This window comes from Folsomia candida, unplaced genomic scaffold (assembly GCF_002217175.1).
Source record: "Folsomia candida strain VU population unplaced genomic scaffold, ASM221717v1 Fcan01_Sc067, whole genome shotgun sequence".
Classification (NCBI taxonomy): domain Eukaryota; kingdom Metazoa; phylum Arthropoda; class Collembola; order Entomobryomorpha; family Isotomidae; genus Folsomia; species Folsomia candida.
Genome location: NW_019091259.1, coordinates 46873 through 69916, shown reverse-complemented (window position 1 = coordinate 69916; position 23044 = coordinate 46873). Strand labels below are relative to the sequence as shown.

Genomic DNA, 23044 nt, shown 5'->3' with positions numbered 1-23044 from the left:
TCCTGGCTTCTGATGAAAAACTATGAAGGGTAAGTCAGAATTTTTTTATAAAGAGGGTCCATCGTGGTTGACCCACAACGAGTTTTGAAGATTATTCAATTGAGCTGAAATTTGAAGTGAGTGTCGTTTACCGGTAATGACAACTGATTGGAGGATATCGGTTTAAAACGGAAAAATTTCAGTTTAAGAGACCATAGGGGGTGACCCAGACCAATTTTTTAAGTCATCGGATCTACGCGAAATTTAGTAAATACTATGCTAACGAGTTCTAATGAATAAATTTTAATTGAAATTGGAAAAATAATTTGGAGCAGTATGCTTTTACCAACACTAGTTTTCAAAACTTCCAATCGAACCGAAATTGGTCATGATAGTTCCATTGATAATACAATCAAATAATATGAGGTTAATTCATACATATATTATCGACCATTATATAATAATCCCAGGGCCAGGGTTTTTCTTATTTTTCATAGTGACGTAAATACCTAGCAACAAAAAATTACTAAGTATGTAGTTGCACCACCCAAAAAAATGACGTTAGATTAGTTACCATTACAAATCACCACCAATTTTGATGAAATTCGGCCCCAGATCATTGTTATACCATGTTAGGACCAGATTTGGCTTGCTTAAGCGATTCTTTGATTTTCAAATGTTTTATAAGCTAAAATGTGCGCTAGGAAACACATTCATATTTATTGTTAGTTACTGAGTAATGTTCCAAGTTTCGCTGATAAAACCCAGTTAGAGCATATTATTCTCAAAATTTTAGTTCCAAGATGACTAGAAGGAGTTGAGAATTGACAGAGTTATTCAAGTTTGAACTACAGAATATGAATGGACATTATGCAAAGGCTAAATATTGCTAGCATTGGCAAGTTGTCCATGATAACGCTGTGTACTTCGTAAAAATGCAAGTTCTATCAATGAACATTTGCTACAAAAATCATCAAAATTTTTACATTATCCAACAATATAAGTCTAATTAACGGAGTGGTGATGCAAACGTTTTGCAAGAGAATGTATTTATTTCCCGTTATCGCACACAAACGTCACTAAGATTTCCCAATTTTTGGGACCTTGTTTATAAATTCCATCATTGAATTTCCGGTCATTACTTTAGGAATTGAATACAGACATTGAACTTAAAAATTACTAACGGTTAGCCATATAGAATGTGTGAGAATATGATAGGATTTGGTGACGGTAGAAGAATAGTTACGCATATTAACGTATTTCTTATAAGCGAACAATCACTGTTATGGTCAAAATTTTCAAATTGGACATTTTTTGTAGTGCATATGGAAAAAAGAAACTAATTTTAAATTTTTTACCAAAGATATGTATATTTATACGTGTTTTTAATGAAGTGGGTATTAATTTAATTAATAGGATCCCAAATATAATTATAGGGCTAAAAAAGTATTGTGTTCGGGCAAGTATCATTTAGGGTCAAACTCGATGACTAATAGGGGGAAATCCATATGTTAATGGCGACGTTTTATTACATGCCCGTAGAAATGTGTGTGTGAATCAGTCTTGTTCCTTACTAAAATCGAACCGTGCCCACCGAACCAATAAATTATCACAGTTTCTCCGGACCACTAAATTTTATAAAATTTCCCGAACCGAGCCAAACCAAACCAGTAACTTTTCACAACTTGCCCGAACCGCACCGAACCGCACAAGTGGTTTGGTTCGGTTCGTTGTCTCTATTCGAAACCAGCGGTGGTTCGGCGAACCACTACAGAACATGACTGGTGTAAATGTAAGTAAGAATATGCTCATTACTTTGATTACTAGTACAATTGTTAAATCGTATTGTAATTAGGGCTCGAGGGTTGCCCGCGCCCTGGGGATTTTGGTGATCGTGATTTGATCATCAAGCATTTGCCTCTTATCCCTATTAAATTGCCCTATTAAAGTAATGCCCCCATATGCCCAATGTTATAAATAAATGCCTAGGGAATGTATGCCCTCAGCAATTGCCCAAAAATTCCCGTCATTTATTTTCATGCCCAGGGCAACCAGAGCTCTAATTGTTACCAGGCTTTTATGACCTAACTAAGGTTAAAAGTTCTTTTCGCATAAATGTGGATTTCCAAGAATGATTAAATTTACTTATCATTATCCTTATTATCATGGTCAGTCGGTTTTTCCATTCTAATTAATTTTCGACATATTGAGGAAAATCTGCAATAAATTAAATTGATAAACAAATTGACATATCCATACGTGCTTGTCGCACTCAACAAGCTCATGACTGCGTTTCAGTTGATATCTAGTATTGCTACGTAGATAAACATTGACCACGCTGTTTTATATTTGGCAGATAAATTCAGTATTTGACTCAGTGTCATGCTGATTTACCCAATTTAGGAAGCTATCTTGAAATCGTCCAGTCTTATCTGACTTTGCATTTGACCAAGCAGTTAGTAAAAGTATCTTTGCAAATAAATTCATTGGATTGATTCCGACGTGTGGCAGTCACGCAAGAGTAGCGTCAAATTGCAACTCGTTTCTCACAAATGTACAAGAATTTCTGATTTTTGGACAGCTTTTGCAGACATAAAATTATCTGAAAACTTACTACTCAACGTATGTTTGCTCTAAGAATTCTACTTTTCAACTAGATAATAAACAAGCACATTGTTTACAAGACGTCTTTTATAATTTTCTATAGATATTTGTGAATACAATACCAACAATTGGTAGTAGTAAATAAAATCAAATATGGGTTCACCTAAACATGTCTATTTTACTTTCGTCATTGCCCTGATGAATATTATGGTGTGTGTCGGAAATTCGAAACGTGCTCATAAAACCTCGTAAGATTAAATTAAGTTAAGTAGTACAAGCAGGAAATTAATTAGGGGTACTAATTGTTTTGTAGAATTACAATACCACAGTCAATAGGGAAAACATTTTTGAACCCAATCCAGACCGGACGTTACATCATTGTCAATCAAGCATATGGAGTTCGATAATAAATACTATCTTAATAATAAATAAATATCTTTATGCTTTTCATAAATTCATTATATTTAGGTGGTCGTCCGTGCGCACTACGATAGTCCACTTAATGGAATTATAATACATTCCATGCCTTATCGACCAGAATGCCAACATCCCAATCAGGTTTACCAATTAGAATACAATGGTAATCCATCCCAACTTATTTGGAATTAGAATAAAATGGTAACAATGATTGGCGCAAAATTCAAATCTATTGGTAAAATCTAGCTAAAAAGATATCTGCCTTAATGTCACAAATCTAATTTAACTAAAATCATTATGACTGCTTTACGCTAAATTTTTAGCAGCGTGAGGAAGCATCATGTATCGTAATTTCACACAGTAACGCCATGTTACCACGTTATCTTGACTAATTATGTGATAACATTACTGAACTTTGGTAGCCACTAACGGACTTCATCTCATGCGTTGGGCCGGCGTTATTCGTGGATATAGAATTTCCCCCTGTTCAGGTGGACCTTACCCGTGCATTCATGTAAGTTCTAAGTTAATAGTTTTACCTAATTTATGTGTTGCTGTATCTGTATTTCCTTGTATTTTGTAGGAATACACGGCCCCACCTGGCCTTTTCTCATACTGGCGATTGGATGCAGTACCTGGTACACAGTTCCATACAATTTTTCAAACTCACCTGTCAAATCCTGGAAATATACGATACACAGGGTACGTCGAAATATTTGTGAAATAATTATTGAGTTTAATTGACGTGACTACAGTACATGATGCTTAAATAATTGAAACCACGAATTTTACGACAAAGAATAAAAAATTAGGAAGGATTAAAGTGCCTGCAACTCTCTCAGAGTTTTATCTATCACAAGAAAGATATTTTCTAACCTTTGGCAAAGTTACTGCATGTATAACTTTAAACTATGTACAGGATAGCCAACGATAGAGGAGGAGTTAATCTGGACATTTTCCCACCCGATATTGGTAGTCCGGAACAATGGTGGGAATTTGTAAGATGTGCTTAATTAATGGAGTGTCTGGGTTGTCTACTGTCGTGGTAGGAAATTACGAACAGTTATATTATGAAAAACCTTGACACTTTTCTAACAGTAACAATTTGTCTGCCTAAGAATAATTATTGAAATAAAATGCGTGTGAGCATATTGTACATATTCGTTAAACACAGTGATGCAAAAATTTATGATTTCTTTAAATCACTTACAATTAGATATAAATAGCAACTATTTAAATACTTATAATTCATTGAAAATTAGTACAATAACGTCATATAAAAATTAATACGGCACCAACTAATAATTACGAAATTTATAAAAATGGTCATAAAATTTGTCTAATTAAAATATTAAAACTAAAATGCCTTGTGAACACAATATTGAATTTCATTATTGGAAGTCGTTAGCTATGCATATACTTATCCCATAGCAATGTTTCCTGCTGGAATTACTACCCCATGTAAGTAATCCCCCCATCATGAACCCAATGCAAATAAGTATTCACATTATCACATATAATTGTCATTTTAGTCTAAATATCAACTTATTTAGATTAAGCAACGTATCTATTAATTACGTCAAAAGTATCCAAGCATAATTTCGAATGGCAATTAAATACTCATCCATATGACGTATTTTTGCATGTGCGTAAAAGAAATTCGTGAAGTAATTAAGTGTGAGATGCTAGAGTTTTAAATGGTTCTGCAACAAATGACATTTGTTCACACATAAATACCGTACTTGGCGACGTGTGGGAAAAAATCTAGTCAAAACGAATAGGTCACACATGGTGCACCTGGTATAAAATTTTAATTTGCCCAATTTTATATTCATACTATTACAACAAGCATTAATAAAAATCAGATATTAGTTGGCTTCGTAATATTCGTGAATCATGCATGACGATGCAGGAAAAATATATATAAATATTTGGTCGTAGATATATACAACCAAACAATTGCATGCGAGTTGAACTTAAGAGTTATATATACTAATGGAAATTTAAAATAATTGAAGAAATTTTATTATTTATGAACGTGGTGAAATAAAGTGAGACACGCACAAGAGCCTCGACTTTTGTATAAGCAGTTAGTTTGTTTCAAATTTTTATTTTAAATGTTACTTTTCAATCTGCCATGAAGAGAATAAACTTAAATGTTGATTTTACATTTTCCAACCCGTCTACATGCCTCCCTTTAAAAATTAAAAATTCATTAACTAAACTCGCAGGGAGGAAAATAAATAAAACAATAAATTTCTTTAAACCAAAAAACTTTCGACATTCAAAATCTATCCATGAAAATGAAAATTTAGCATCAGAAGCTAAATTACTAAGTACTTGGCTAGAAGAGGGTTTCCCATCCATGTTCGTGGAAGGATATTCGGCCGAAATTGGAACACAGGTCATGTCCGGGTTGCTCTGGATCTTACCCGGAATGGACTTACATGAGCCCGTTGTTCTCGTCACGGCAAGGACAATAGCATTGGGAGGGATTTATGACGATATTTTGGACACAGATGGAAAATACATCAAGGAAGAATTTCGACCCATAAAAGAAAATTTACTAAAATCTGTCCTTGCTTTGTTGCGATTGGGTAAGCCGAAATTGTCTAATATTTGCTTCGTTAATGATTTTGTATAATTTGTGTAGGTTTAGAAATGGATTTATATGCGGCAGAATCCATACGAGTGGAACCATTCATTCAAAGTTTTTGCATCTTGATGATAAAGAACTTTATGAGTTTGGGATTAACAGATCCAACAGATTTGGTGAAAAGGATTTCAAGGTGATTAGAAATAGATTTTTGAATATTATCGGGACTACATTAACGAATATGCCAATAGTTTATAATTGTCCGTTTACTTATCCACCTCAGTCAGATTACTACAGTTGCAACAAACATGATGACATGTGACTGGATCTCTCGTAATCAAATGCATGCCAGTCCTCGCCGGTATTCTATGGATGTTGTGAGACGTTTTCGTGCCATGGTTTTTTAATTATAAAATTTGTGCAACCAATTCAAACAAAAATGTCATATTTAACAATAACTCGTATTTATAAATGCAGGACGATGCCCTTCCCATATTTGCCGAACATTTTTACAACGTCCGTTATGGTCCTTTGCCATCCTGGGTTTTGGCATCGCCACAACTTCAAATCTTTAAAAGTGTGGCGTTGCACATTTCATCCGGACTAAATGATGTATTTGGGTTTAAGAAGGACATAATAAAAGGGGAACCTGATGGGATGATAATGCAAAGGATTGGGTGGGGAGAGGAACCGCTATCAGTGTTTGAGGAGGAGCTTAAAATTTTACAGTGAGAATACAATATGATAATTACAACTTCTTAAAAACAATTACTGAATTGGAAATACTTGAAGTCTGATTTTTTTTGTAAAGGGAGTACATTGAGGATTATGTACTATTGAGGGAAGAATTATTTGTCCACTTTCCTGAAGTAATCAACTATGTTGAAATGGTGGATTCGTATCTTTACGGCTATATTCAAGCTATGAAGAACTCGACCAGATATTTACTTGATGGGATGATATATTTTGATGACGATGAGTTAGATTCGGAAGATATTGATTAAAAAATTGCTATCATAGGTATTACATTCTTTCCATTTAGCCCGACCCCAGGCTTATATACCTGTGATGTCCGTCTTTATTGTAAAAACTGCAAATTTTGGAAAAAAATGGGAGTTTACGGAAATAATAATTTGTAAAGTTATGACACCATCGGGGAATCTGCGATAATAATATTTTTGTAATTGTAATTTGCTGCTTTTAAAAAGGTGGTGTTCAAACTGGACGAAAATTATGTAAGGAAGGCAAAATTTTGTGAAGAAGAAGTTTGTATTTTGGCAAATAAAATATTTTGGACGAAATTGTCATTTTGAGTTCATTTTGGACGCCGTTTTTTAACTACGATGATATTTGAAGTTCGTCTAGCCGATCGCGTTTTATTTGTAGGAAGGTGAGTTTAGTAAGAAGTTAATTTCTAGATATTTCATTATGATATGCAAAATTTACCCAGTTGTGGTAATTATTTTAATTTAAAGATTGCTTAAAATAGTGGTAAAATCGTTTTATGATAATATACATATGATTTTGGAAAATTTTGTAATTTTGTAAAAAAAATTTCAAACTTTATATTACCCAATATAAATCGTTAAAATTTTTAAATACTTGGATTTCAATGATTAAATGCAGTAAATATAATGGTATAGTCTTCTGACAATTAACTCACCCGATCGGATGGATTATAAAAATCAATTTAAATGGGATCACCGAAACCTTACAGTTATTCAAAATTTAATTAAATTTTACAAAAGTTAAAAGTCCCTTAATTGATTTTCAGTAAAATGATATATTTTAATTGAATACATAGGTTGGCAGAGGTTACAGTTTCAATTGAAGACATTTTCTACTTATTTATGTTAGATCTATATGTTTTTAAATTTATATGTTTGAAAATAAAAGTTCATATATTTATTTTAGACTCTCCCAGTTGTAAGGAAAGACACCCTTCTGGAGACCCAACATTATGGAAATTATACCCCTCAAAGATAAAGATTTACAACATATATACTTCTGTGGAAGTTTAATTCAATTATTTCAGCGAATGGGAATAAAAACTTGAAATTATATGAAAGAGTTGGAATTAATATGTGGTATTAAAAATGATGAGGGTGGTTGCAGGTGTGGGTCAGTTGGTCAGGAGTGGTGATGCAAATGTTCTGCAACCAAGTGCATCTACATATTCCCTGTTATCGCACACAAGCGTCACTAAGATTTCCCGTTTGTGGGGACCTTGTTTATGTAATACTTGTAATTGGGTACTGTCATTGACAACTGGGGGATTTTTATTTTTAACATATTTCATAGAACCACCACCATGCAAATTTGGCACAGTTTTATCTTTAAAAAAATGATCGTGAAGTTCATTTAACTTGCTAACCGGATTGAAATAACTTAGTATGACGTGTGATTTTTGGAATGTGTTTTGGTGTAAAACATACCAGCTGTAAATAATTAATGTTTAAATCAATATTATTGTTACTTAAAGTAGGCTTGTCCACCAGTGAATTAGTACGATATACATATTAAGTAAAAGTAATTTGGAGTAACATTCGGGTGATAAATTATTTTGTAACTTAGAAATGGTGTGGGCAAGAGTGTTGACTATAATCTAAATTTATTAATTTTACCATTTTTCATAAGCTCAGCAGTAATCTTAAATTAAAACTCAATTAATTCTTCATCAAATTGTCATCAGTTATGGACCAATTCTAACAACAAATAAAATGAGAATCTACCCAATTATATATAGTGAATAACTTAATTGCTATAAATAATTGCATATATGTAACTTATCTACATTTACTATTTAGATTGTGGTACACATTTATAGAAGTGTATGATGTGTGCACATACATGTAGTTTTTAATATTTGATTCTGTGTAGGCTGGGAAAAATAGACGAAACTGCTTAGCAATAACTTGATAGCCACTAGTACATACAAGGAAAATGGAATGGTAAACATTCCATTATTATATACATATGTAAAAACAAATAATCCTTAAAAACGAAGACATCCTTTGAAATTAAGTGAAAATATCTTGTCAAATTTGCTACGTGCAATTGCTTAGCGGATTTGGTTAGACAAAACTTAGACAAAATTGAATTTTGCGGAATAAATCGTTACGCAAGAATATTAGTTTTTATGGAAATTAGTTAGACTAAATTGTTTGCGCGTAAAAAGTATCTAACCTTGACAGGTTAGTTAAAACAATATTACTTATCTGACGTTATGCAACCATACACTCTTGGAATGCCGGCAACAAAGGATTACTGGACGGTGTGTGTATGTAGTTTATTCTAATGTAGCACTATGTATGGTAATGAATTCGTCAATGACATCCTGTAAAATTAATATCAATATGGTGATAAATTGTTAATTACTTAAAAGAATGCGCAGTTGTGAGTTAACTAATATGTGAAAAAGATTAGGAAATGTTTCAACTCACTTCTGTTGTTCCGAAAGGATGACCGGATTTGTTGATGTAGAGGGAAGGATGGAAAGTTTTTTCTCCAGTCTTGTTTTATAATCGTGTACAACAACTATGGTGAACACGTCAAAAGCAATCTGGCAGTTGTCTACCATCGTTATTATCTTGCCGCATTTATCGTTCCCGTAATAATGGACTAGAAGCCGGTTGCCAGCGACATGTGCCATGGTGCCGAGAATCATGAATTGTTCCCAATATTCTAGTTTTCCTAGGTCTTCCTGGTAAATTTAATTTGTAAAAAAATTTCTAGATGAATTATGCAGTAAGAGGAATTTAAAACAACAAGGTTAATTTTATACAAGTACCCACTTACGTTTACGATACCTTTCTCAAGGTGCACACCAGCTTGAAAGAAAGGCATTTTGAATATTAGAGTTCCGTAAACTGCCCACCCGTATTTGTCATCTGAACATGTAAGAAGAAAAAAAACATTTACTTATGAAAAACCTATATACTGAGGTTGGGTTCCATATAAAATGCCACAATTTTAATTTAAGGGTAGGAATCACGTATGTGTGTCATTTTGACATTTTTTAAATTATTAGTCACGTTAGAAAAGACGTTTAAAAAGAGTTTAAACTTTCATAAACAAGAGCTAAAAAGTTACACCTTCGATTTAAAAATAGAGCCGTACCTAGTTGATTAATTATTTTTGATAATTTTAACAAGTTTCATAATTTCCATGTGCTAAATAAATAAAGAAAGATTTGCAAAATGAAATTTTAACAAGTTTGTCTCAGAATCTAAATATGTAAGTAATGTCTCTAGTTTGTTATGACCCTAATGATCAAGGTACAAGAGGCATTGGAGCAAAAACACATATCCCGAATTTCATTTGCAGGGGATTAATTTAATATATTAAACGGTATCAAAGATTTTTTTGATCTTACTAAAATCGTCAGGAGAATCGCAGTAGCCTGCTTTGCATAGTTTTCCGTCCATCATCTTAATGCCCAAAACTATTAATCCAATAACTGATATTAGGGTAGATGTCTGTAAAGTTTATAATATATTTTTAAACCTGACTTGTCTTCAATAAATATAATTCGAATCTTTGTTACCACTTGGGCATAGGCTACGAAATAAAGCAATATCTCTGGACTTTCGTCACTTCCCAACACGTGGAGGGATGCTTCACCCTCCATGGCTGAGTTTGGTATGGGAAGAGATTTTTTAACAAATATGCTTTCAATACATGACTAGAAGGCCGACCATGGTGTCAACCAGAGTATAAAATAATATATATATATATAATATATATAACATTATTATTACCTGTGTGAATTATTACTGTGATAATAATAAACTACTCTAGAGTACAAAAATGATACCATGCACAGTTGAATAGCGCTAATTTCATTGTGAATTGTGTAGCGTAGTTATGTAAATGAAACTAAAATTCAGAAACATTATTTTTAAAAATTATAATAATTTGTTTCCTTCCCGACTCATTTAATGAATGAATGAACGGCGTTTGTTGTCAGACTATTTGATATAACATTTTGTTCTGGTAAATTCTTATATAATCGATTATTCGGAAATGCTCAACAAGCTTTGTATGAGTTTCCAATGCAGTCGAGATTTAAATTATATTGAATTGAATTGAATTGAATTGAAATAGGTTTATTTATTAAGGTGTCGATTGAGCTTCAGCGAACTGTTCTCCCAGCTCTGGACACCTGCAGACATTCATATTCGAATATAGATTTTACAAAAAATTACTTAAAAATATCCATAATTAGCAACATTAAGGACTCATAAAAAATAAAAAATATAATAAATACTTGAATTGGGTCAGCCAGCTGAATCATAATCGTAAACACATTGGGTTAATCGGGTTGAGATTCAGGTTTTCGTTGCTTATTAATTCAAGGATTCACAAGATTCAAAAAAGGAGTTAAACAGTGAGAACCAAATCTTACAGGAACATACATATCGTAACCAAAATGAGGAAGGATGTAAGTTACAGTTAACCAATTCCGAATTTATCGGTTAGCCTAATGATCATTCTCGTAAGGTAATTAAATAATTTAGTGTAGCTACATGTGTCAATAGATTGAGAAAGTAAGGGGTTGAGGAGTTTTGCTAATTTATGTAACAATTTGTCGTAGTCAATATCTTTGTTAATATCTTTGTTAATATGTGCATAACGACTAACAAATATAGGTACACAACTGGGACACGCCCAGTTTTTTGACAGCAAGATATGTGTATACGATTCGTTGGTCATGGTGACATTGCAGCGATTTCGGTGGAAAAAGTTAAGGCAGTAGATGCATTGTAGGGCACAATAATCCCAGTCGTCGGCTAACAAGTCGTCCTTGTAGACTATACTGTAGGTGGTGTCTTCATAAGTGAGAGGGTTATTTATATCCACGATGGCTTCGCCACAGAGGTGGCATTCTGGACCCTCGGCTCGTCTTTCGTCCTCGTCACACAGTTCGTAGTTTTGGTATTGGTATAATTCGCAATCGTCCATATTTCCATCCACGATGATAACCTTGGTTGTGGGGTGGGCGAGTGGGAGGAATTTGTCGAACATATTTTGTACGTGGGGCAGCATAATTCAGTTTTGGCTTATCTAAGTGTTTGGACAGCCTTGTGACTGGTGAGTGGGTTCCCAGCGTGGTGTGGAGTCAGGGGTCGCGGTCGTGCTGTTTCACAATAGAATTGCGTGCCAGTATCTTAGGACTCAATTTTAAATAATGGAAGGACCTCCGGAGGACATACACTTTTAAAATAAATGACTTATCTCAATATATATATAAGTGGTTTTTCTTTTTTATGAACGGTCCCTCAGTAACGATATCCCATCATCAATAGCGGTGTGGACGAGTCCACTTCACGAAAACAGGTTAGTTAGGTAGTATGGGATGAGGTGATTTTCCCTTGTTCACAAAAACAGGTCAAACTAGGTCTTGCATCTCGAACCACTATTTGCACTTCATAGCCCGGTCCCTTGGGAGGAGAACAACACTTTCCGCGGGTTTGGGGTCCGCGTTTTACTCGAAAAACTTTCAAAAAACTTAAAATTTGGAGTGGCGGATATGTATGGTGGTGGTGGTGGTGTATGTACATATTATACTTATTATTATACTTATTAATAATTATAATTATAGATACACTTATTAATTTTATTGAGCTTGTGAAACGACTGGTCATATTTTTAAGTGGACTTTGCACTGACACTAGTCGGCTAAAATCTAGTTATTTATTAGCTATATAATAATATTAAGTTTTCTTGTTTGTCATAATCGGCAGTGAAATGACACATGAAAAATGCAATTTTTCACTGGATCAACTGGATCAACTGGAGACTGAACTTTTATCAGAGGTCAGCGTTGAGCCGTAAATAAGTTCCAATTCCCGTATTATTATTGTTATTATTTATTACATCAAACTTGCTTCTTTACAAAGCTTGTTACGCTTGACGGTACATATATGAATAAAAGTAGAATCAATGCTGAAACTTATATAATCGATAATACAATTGCTTATCAATAGTCAAATCGTGTAAAATCCTGTAACAAATAACCTAACCGTACTCTACAATGCCTTTGTTGTACACAGAAAAGATTTCTGTGTTTTACAGGGTAAGGGGAGTAGAAAAATATGCATTCCGTCCACTCATAAGACAAAGCTTGAGTATCATTTGGATATGGAAGGCATAAAAATCAAGCTTTTTTTACATGCCTTTGGATAAAGTAAACCACAGTAGTGATGCCCAGCAATGGACAAAACTTTAGAATTTCTTTCTCGTCTTTAATATTTCTCCACAATTAGTGACCACACCCGGTCATGTCGAATAGTCAAACATATACTAGGATGGTAGGTGGAAGAATAAATATCATGGACAAATACCGTATTTATGATCTTTCTAATGAGAAGTTTATCGTTTACATCAATACAAATACATACATACATATACATATACATATCTGGATCGTCAGTTGTCCACTTCAAGCAGTGGTTTTCCCATTTCACCATCTTTGGGTTTTCCCACTGCTCCCCAAGCCAACTGATTGGTCTTTCGTATATGTATTTAATTTTGTTTGAATAAAAAACAATTGTCATATGTAAGATGAATACATATTACGTATTTAAATATTTCGAAAGGAAATCCATCAATCTCGTAATATTTGCTAATACTAAATCTGTACCTTCTTGGAGAATATTACTATGGAATTGTACTTTGTGACGAATGAATGCTCTGTATTATTTTACATATTTAATTACACATGTAGCATTAATACACGTCGTGTATTAATGCTACATACATATTAGTTTTAAAAATCTTTTGATAAAAAATGAAAAAATACAGAATATATGTATATATCAGGAATGTCACACGGAGTCACATTTCTTAGAAAGATTTGTATTTAAAACTAGTATAAGGCAACATTTCCTGCACCCAATCTGAATAATAAAATATAATAAATAAAATCACCTAGTTTTTTTTCAGGCATAAATTAGCTTTGGAAAATTACGGTTCATTGGATTATTTATTTTATTAAATTACACTAAATAGTGAGCTAACCTTGATTTGCTACTTATAATTATTTAAGTATTTTGCAAGTCTTATAAAATTATTAATTGTACAATGATGCCAAAATGTTTTAGTAGATGCAATCATAAACACTTATTGAAAATTTACCGGGAATACGATGAATACCAAAAAAATCACCGACAAGTGCTTTCCTTACAAAATGTTGTGCAAGAATATTTTGTTTATTTATTTCAATAGAGTACATAGAATTATATGCAGAATCTTCATGTACATACGTATGTATATCGTTATTTGAAGAAAAAGCTAAACGACCAGCGCCGTACATATTTATCCCTACTTAAAATAATAATTAAAATAGATGTATTGTAATAGTTACATATTCGCACATGCCATGATATTTTAACAGTAAATACATACATCGGTCCACAAACAATTAAATTTGTAACGAAATTTTAATAACAATATGGGATAAATATTTTCTATAGAAATTTTGAAATCCTTATCTAGATTGTTTTAAATTGACACAATTCAGCAATAACTGTGCCATCGGAAATTTAAGTTTTAAAAGGAATAAAGCCAAAGAGGGACTTTAGTTAAACATGTTTCTTAATCCAGTGTGTGAGCGTGCCTTTGCAAGAAACGTACTCAATTGTTGTCCCATGAAAAAGTTGTTTTTTATAGTTTCAGATTGAGTGAAATATCCATCATAGTAGGGTTTGATTTCTGCAGTTGGCCATGGCACGTATGATGTAGTACAACCATTACTGGTAACGATGCCGTCACTTCCCCTTTCTCCACTAGGCCCCCGTATCAATAAAGGTACATTGGGATAAGTGGCTGAACTACAGCCTCCTTGCTGACACACTTTTTGAGTTCCACTAGACACGTCATCAACACACCTTCGTAGTGTGTCTCCATAATATCCGCCAAGTCCACCCGAACCCCCAATCCCGCGTGCTCCGTTGGTTCCGCATGTTCCTTTGCTTATTGCAATTGCATTGTTGATATTCACGTCCACCGTCGAAAGTTGACCTGGAAATCCTCCAGCACCTGCATTCCCCCCTGGACCCCCATTGGCGCCACGACCTCCTGCTCCTCCATCAATTGTGAAATTCACACCGGAATTGCCTGCGTGACATGTCTCCTCTGAGTTTCTGTTGCAACTATTTGGATAGATTGTAATTCTAATATAGCCCCCAGACCATGCGTGACAGTCTGCGCCCATAGAAAACGATTTTGTCAGACCCTTTTGTCCAGGTCCTCCGTTAGTTCCATTTAACCCAGATGCTCCAGTCCCGCCAGTTAAATTTGAAAATCTAAATGCACCTCCTTCAAGACTGTCATATATATAAAATGCTGATCCAGCGTTATTTCCATGTTCAGAATTCTGAGTCGAATTAGCTCCAGCTAAGTCAAACGGGTCGTTCGTACGAAGGTTGACTTTGGGTGCCATCAAGAAAATTTTGATATTATTTTTTACGTTAATCTGCGATCCAGAAAATCGAGAATCAATGAATAATGTGTTAAATGCCAAAATTACAACTGTGTGTGGAGGTGACGTGTTGCTAGTAGACCGAATTATTTCGTTAAACGAAAGAAAATCTCCAAAGCATTTCAGAATTCCATTTGAATGGGCGCAAGTAGGTACTGGAGGAAATATCGTGTTTAAAAATTGGTTAATTTGCGCAATCTTGTGTGTACCATCAGAAGAGTTCAAGACGCTACGAACAATGTCCATATTACCATGAGTCATTGTTGGGACACCTTCGTTTTTTAAATAGTTCCAGAATTCATTAAAATTTGTTAGAGAGATTTGGCCAAAAGTTCGCCACCATCCGTGAATCTTTCTTTCTACTCCACTATCAGATTTAATTTGGGTGTTGTATTTAGTTAGATCGTTATACAATGCTTGCAAAAACGTTACCCACGTAGTTTCAGAAATTATTGCGCTTTTTAAAGAATAAATTTTGATAAACCAAACTTCTGATCTCCAAGGTAGTTGGGGAAGTTTTTGCAGGACACGAAATAGTGACATACTCCTCTGAATTCTTTCTCTCATCTCATTCGTGATAGCAGGAAAAACGTCTTCGAATTGTGTCACTAAGGTTTGCATAAATGCAACTGCTGTTGTAGCTGATTCGTTATATTTTTCTTCTGCTCTCTGAACCAGTGTAAATACCTTTCGCTCAAATCCGTACACCTCAGTTTCTTGCTCTCCTATCGATTGTACATCCCTTAGTTTTTCTGAAATGAATTTTTTATAGGAGTCTGTCACATTTCCAATGCTTGTCGCACCCTGTAGTATAATATGTTGGACTATATCATCTGACACAAACCTCTGAATATTTGGATAGACTCGAAGTAGACTTTCAACCCAAGGTCTGCTTACGATATGAATTTCATACCCGACATCCATGATTCTTTGGAACTGCGCATGATTTGTTTGAAGCCGACTTATACGATTGCTATCAGCGGGTAATCCGACTGCCTTAATGCCATTTATCATTTCTGATATGCATTGGATTGGAAGGGTCTGATTTGTGCATGTGGGATATGTTACGATTGTAAGGTTGCCGAGGAAGTTTTCAAAATTTGGATGAGGTAGGTCTTGGGTTTGGTAAAATTGGATGAACCAATTACGGAAGAGAGTATCAATTTCTGCTGCAGTTTGTGACGAGGTAGTTGTGACAATGCGTGCAATATCAGATGACACTGTATTGATAGTCTGAGCAATAGTTATGTTTAAACCCTTCAAAGGAAGAATCCAAAGGTTTGGAGTAACGTAGGCTTTGTTAAATTCTGAAATTCTGTAAATAGACTCAAACAGTTCTCCAAACCTTGAAAGCGCTGAGTTGATAATTTCAAAGTCGGTTAAAGCGAATTTTTGCGCTTCGTTCAGAATTTCCCCAGTATACATGTTGAACGACGATGCACTATCAGACTCGCAAATTGGATACGTTGCAGATTGTAGAAACACAAGTTCGTCCGGAAATTGTTCCACATCTGTTATGAACATCTCTAGTTGTTTTGTGAGCGCTACTTGCGTCGAATTTGCAAATTTTTCAACTTCATATTTGACAATTTGATTGAAAGCAATTATTATGTCAGGTATCTTCAACATAATATTATTTCCCAAGTTAATTAAAGCCAATACCCATTGAGCAGGATTTAAGAGTCCAGTGTCTTTATCATACGCCATTTCAAGGTCTTTCAAAATTTCCGCCTGCCGACTTAAGGTTGCGTTAAATGAAGCATAGTGCTGTCCTCCAAAGCCATTAGTGTTGGACAGAATTTGAGAAATACAAGAAGATATTTGCCTACTGGGACCCTCGCATATGGGATACGTAGACATTGAAATTGACTGAAGCCTTGCTATAAATTCTTCTGCGTCGGAGTTCTGGTTAATCAGATTGTCGATATCTGATTGCACACTCTCTTGTACATTTGCCGAGAAAATTTCAATTAGTTCTTTTATATCAATGTTAGCTTGTGATAAATAGGGGTTAATAGTGAGTGTTACTTCGGAACGCATTGCTAAGATTGGAGTAATCCAGTTTGATTGATCGATCGTAAATTCGCTAACCATCTTTAAGATATCCAAGTAATTTGTATATCTCACCAAACTTGAGTTAAGACTTGAAATGGAACTCATGCTAAATAAATCAGCGTTTGTAATTATTTCATTTGTATAATTAGAAAAAAAGTCTGCATTGCCATTCTCTGTTATCGGGAACGTGACATTGAATAGAAGATTGAGCTTATTCAACAAAATTTTATCCGAGTCACCTATGTCGAATAGCCTTTGTAGTTCAGTTACAAAAATTCTGGTTTCCTCAGTTGTAAAATTTCTTAATTCTTCCCTAATTAATATGCTTACATTGCCTGCAAGGCCAACTATTACAAATCTAGCGTCCTCACCCGGTGAATAACCAAAATCATCCGATGTTGTAGGTGCGTATTGGAGCTCGTCTATTATAAGGGACCGAACAAATGCTTTGTTTCCTATGAATTCTTCCATCATCTCCAGTGGGCCTGAACTACTTGGGGCTCTAAAATATCCGATTTGCGTATAATTACCATTCGTATTTTTGTGCAAGAAAGAGTCGATTAATTGCAAAGCCTTAGTTTTTCGTGGCTCGTCGTATACTTCGTCGATATATCTTCTGGCTTCGGTGTCAATAAAGTAGCTGTATTTACTGATAAAGTTGAATGGTTGTAAGTGGACTGGGGTACTGCTTGTTCCAATTATGGCAATAGAATCCGAAATTTTACTCGGATCTTTCAATAGAACCAGTAAGTTAGTCAACAGCTTAGGAAAAGAGCTTCGATCTGAAGCGTCCAATGACCCATGTGTTGCAACAACAACAATTTTAACGGTTTGAGCGTGATTAGTTATTTTTTTGATGAAGTAGGCATTAGCAATTGATACTGTTGTATTTCTGTTATCATCAAAACCAGGACAATCATAGAGAGCAGTATCCATTAAATTGTTGTAGAGAAAGTTTGGCAAAAATGTTTGTGAAACCAAACTCTGGTTTCCGACGTAGCCTCCTTCATCCCGAAGATAGTATTCTCCACAACCTGGGCATTTTTCAACGGACGTTAATCGGTTGCTGTCATTTGCCGCAAACTGTAGTAAAGTGGTTTTTCCAGTTCCCGTTAATCCCACCAGTAAAACAATATTCCTGTGCTTTGTTAGTTGTATTTCGCGTTCACCCAGATCCAGAAAGTACATTAATTCCTCCACGGGGTCAATATCTGGATCATCTACACCTATGAAAAATAATATTGTTAGCCATTTCTGCAATGTGTTTATCAAATTCGTTCTGCATTTTTTCTGGACATTAGTGTGTCCAGTCCTAAATATAATTGTATGTATTTTCAACTTTCTGTATTTTGTATTTGATTAATACGAGTCGTTTGCAGAAAAAAATAAGGATTTTAAAAATAAATTTTTAAATTTTTAAGAAAAAACAAATTTTTTTGTTTGCAGAAAACCATTTAATTTTCTGCAATAACTCATTAAAATAATTATGATGTCACATTTGTTGGTACTGTGCAGGCAATAATCCTAAGTATTTCAGCATAGTACGATGCATTTTGTGTAAACAATGCATTACAGTAGGGTTTTATAAGGCAGAGGAATGTGCTAAATATCCCTATTATTTAGTGCTAAAGCCACTTAACGGTAGGATCCTTCGTAAATTTTGTACAATTTAACATTTCAATAACTTCGAGGGGCCTTTTAAAATGGCTTAATAGCCCGACCAACGGCTTATATACTGTACCCGTCCTATGATAACTCTCACAAAAATTACCTGATCGACTTAAAATTTGGCACATACCTACTTGAAACGTAAAATTAAGAACCAAGTTAGTCGATGGGCCAAATTGGTCCAGTGCGGGTAATTTTTACAGCGTGGGGAAGAATCAGAGTATAAAAATATTCGTAGAGGGCTGAAATTTGAAAAAAAATGGTTCATAACACCCTCACCACCTACGAAGTCCCCACCGGTCACCCACCCGGCCGATTTTGTCAATATTTGCACTTATTTAAGCTTTACTTAAATGAAGTAGAAAAATAAAATTGGACGGAATAAAATAGGGTTGAGTATCCTCACGGCCTCAATGACCCCCACAGGTCAATCACTGCTCATTTCCGAACTTACTATTCACAAAAAATTGATTAGTGATACATATGTGCACATTTTAAGTGGATTAAGTGGATATGTTGCGTTTAACGAGAGCTGTCGTTTATGCTGACATGCACATATTCCTCCATTTTGACCAATCCATAAGGACATTTTAAATCGAGTATATTTCGTATTACAATTTTGCATGCCACACCACACTGATAATTATATACCTTGAACATATTATAATCAGATTTGCCCCAGTTGGGTTTAGATTAGGTTTCAATTCATATACCAGGACATTCAGCACCAATTTTCTACTAAATTTCTACTTTGATTAATATTTCTAATATTCTGACCAACACCAGACCCCTACCGGTCTTAATATTTTTTGAATATATTTTCTAACTCGTTCTTGGCATTGTTCGGATACATGCTTTTACCAAATTTCATCAAAATTGGTTAGTGCAGTCTAGAGTTAGTAAATGCTATACCAACAAATCTGATAAACAAAGTCACTGAATCCGGTAGTGTCGGCCATAAAATATCTTAAAATCGGAACTACTCAAAATTGATAATATTTGAAAATCTTAGAATCATCTACAATATATCGACTATTATTGTGCCAAGTTTCATTTCAATTCGTTCACTCGTCTTGGAAGAGTAGTGCACACAAGATTGAAGAAACCAAATAAATATCATAGTTATTTGAATATATATAGAGAAAAATACTATATTTTAATTCCAAAGAAATCACGGTGGCTACCTATCTTCAAATTATTTAGACTTGATACAGAACATTGAACGAGTAAGGGACGACAACTATGCAAAACAAATTTATAAATTGGGTAAAATTCCAAACCTTTAGAAGATATTGTGACCATTTACAATTATTTTGCTCAACCTCATACACATTCTGCTAATCACATCCTTACGGCCTACATTACCACGGCATGGGCAAACTGAAATTTTAAATGGCCAATATAAAGGACCATGTGTACATAAATCATGAAAATAAAACATGTTGAAGAACTGAAAAAATAAAACAAATAAAACTGTAAAAGCCTATGAAACGAGACTTACTATAGGGTATGTTAAACAATTATTGCTACACCTTAGTTGTTCAAATTTCGATATGATCTACTGCACTGACGTCCTTGAAACATGGCATAAAAATATAGCAACTATCTGCGTAGAAATTCCTCGTTCCTAATTTTTGAAACCTTCTAAAATTGACGGCGCTCTACATACATCCTAAACGGCTCACCCTATCATATTTTTGCAAGTACCCTTTCGTGCAGATACATCGGGCAGGTATTGTACTTTTAGGTAAAACGTATCGGCAACTTACGTCTGCCGTGTTTTAAATCTATTTCAAACTTTCGCAATAATTTTTTACAAACTTCCGGTTACTACATGTACTGGCACGAGTTGATTTTATAATGTATAATTTAATGTCACTTCGTGTGCTTCAAAGGTTTTGTAAATTGGAGTAAAATTAACAAAGCTATCTCAATTTGAAGTGAGGATGTCTTGTTGTGCATGCTACAGTACTGGTTTCTGAATATTTGTTGTTTTGACATAACAATATATTTTTGAAACGACCTCATTTTACTCTGGTTTGGTATTGATTATAATAACTTAAGCCACTATACATGGAGCCCTGACAAAATTTCTATCTAAATATAATTAACTGTTCCTGCGACTAACCATAACACTGTTTCGAGAAAATTTCTATCCATTCAAATACTAGTAAATCCTGAACGTGATTAAATAATTGAAATCTTTATTGTAAAGAACGAAATTTTGGATTTACTAACTGTAAGTGAATTTGGGCCGCACTGCCATGGTTGCCGGCTAATTAAAATTATTCTTATACACTTGACCAATAAATACTGCCGAAAACGGTGTGTGTGTGTTTGTGTTTTTATCAAAACCATGCAGGCAATTAAGTCTAAACCTATGTTATTCACATGAATTTGAAATTGCAATGTTGCTTCTAATCTGTACATATTTGTAGCGAAATATATAAAATCGAAACACGTACATGTGAAATTGATATAAATATGTATTCAAAGCACAGTAAAAAGATATACCATCCTCACGCAGCTGAAGGAGGTGTGTCTGATTTGTTGGGCCATCAATGGAAAGACTTCCCATCTACAATTAAAAGAAACGTTATTTTATATGAATTATGTGTTTTCCGATTTTACCCAAAAAGTGGTTAGGTAATGTTCAAATGGAGAAAGGTAGGAAGGTCAAAGTGAGATCAGAAAAATAAATTTCCCATTTTCATCAGGTTTCCCAACCCAATTCTATAAAATTTTAGCTTGTGGGCTTTTGGCCAAAATCTACCATTGACGCATTCCGTGATTAATGTAACATGAAAAACATTTGATTTTTTTCTGTTGTTTTTTGGTTTTAGCTAAGTCAACGGCGTCTAGTCTGGTCAATTTTTTGGGTTTTTAAAATATTTCGCCACACACATGTGGTGTAAAGGGGGAAATCGGTCACTTACATCCCTATATGTATCCTTTCACTGTGACGAAACTACTCGTCCAATTCTCACCAAATTTTTATGAAAGGTTTACCTGGTTGTAGCGAAGGATCTTTTTCTATTTTGTGTCGCCAAGGTCAGACGTTTATTTCGAATTCGACAATTTGGCGAAATCATGTCGAATGTCGTAAAATAAGTCATATTTGGTGTCGATTGAAAGCCCTGCCTCCTCAAAAGGTAATTATGAAGGCAGGGCTTTCAGTCGAATGGGAATTTAAAAGTGCGTAAGCTAAATATCTAACCCTCTACGTTGAATATGTGTGCCCTCGGTTAAATGTAATAATGTGTAGTAATTTGATACAAATTTACTATAGTTAATTTTATGTTCAAAAAATTACTCACATATTCTTCTTTAGCGTCGCATGGTGTGGACCATAATGCCAAATGAAATTGGAGAAGCAGAACTACCAAAGTATTTTTTTTCATTATTTATGTCTTGTCTTATCGGTTGCAAAGTTAGGAACTGAATAAAATATAAATATTGGTTCGCTTAAATACCCGTGTGCTGGATTTAACCGGTTCCAATAATTGTGACAGTCAGCCAAACAGATAAGAAAGATTTCAGTGACATTTTGTTTTTAATCAATTCTCAACGAAGTTGTGCCGCTGGAAACACTTGAGGTTAATTGAATTCCCCTCTTGATAAAATCGAATGATTGCGTATATATTGAGAATTAGTGGAAAATTTCAAGTTGAAATATGTACTTTGCTCACTTATCAGTAGGATCGGAGGGTTTGCAGCTGAGTTGACGTTGTGGGCCAAGTTCAATTGAATCAGTCAATCAATTTATTTACGTTTGATATGGCCATAAGCTATTCATACGTAATTCATACGCTATTCATACGTAATAGTAATGATTTGATGAATTGGTAATTACATACGTATATAAATCTTGTGATGACCCTTATCATATAATTTTGTGGCACCATTGTCAATTAATTGTGTTGCTCATCAACTTGAAATCAAGTGCCTAATTAATTGTCGCTGTCAAAACTGGTTAAAACATGTTGTTATGGGTTTTACTGAAATTTGAGGCTTGATTAGGCAATAAGTCTGGACAAATATACATTACATTTTGACACAGTTCAGGTTGAATTTAACGATTTTATATACACTAGTTATTATCGCTCTTCATAAAAATTACATACATATATAACATTAACAAGATTATCTACAACTTTATGAACATGGTCACAAGCCAATCAATCAAAAAGTGATAAGTTGTTCCACTTGAATATATGGTGACAACTAAATGGAATTTCGGA

General features: G+C 34.3%; 2 protein-coding genes across 2 annotated transcripts; one reads left to right on the top strand and one right to left on the bottom strand.

Moving 5' to 3' along the window:
• Positions 1-5310: 5310 nt before the first annotated feature.
• LOC118433673 lies at positions 5311-6878 on the top strand. The gene is made up of 3 exons (XM_035845845.1): positions 5311-5789; positions 5880-6324; positions 6408-6878. The coding sequence occupies exons 2-3, from the start codon at positions 6068-6070 to the stop codon at positions 6598-6600; spliced, it is 450 nt and encodes a 149-aa protein (XP_035701738.1). The 5' UTR covers positions 5311-5789; positions 5880-6067; the 3' UTR covers positions 6601-6878.
• Positions 6879-13788: 6910 nt separating this feature from the next.
• Positions 13789-22252, bottom strand: LOC110862740. Its single transcript, XM_022111957.2, has 3 exons — positions 22121-22252; positions 21318-21381; positions 13789-18361 (listed from the first exon to the last, which is right to left on the bottom strand). Exons 1-3 carry the CDS (start codon positions 22202-22204, stop codon positions 14178-14180), a joined length of 4332 nt encoding a protein of 1443 aa, XP_021967649.1. The 5' UTR covers positions 22205-22252; the 3' UTR covers positions 13789-14177.
• Between the last annotated feature and the right edge of the window lie 792 nt (positions 22253-23044).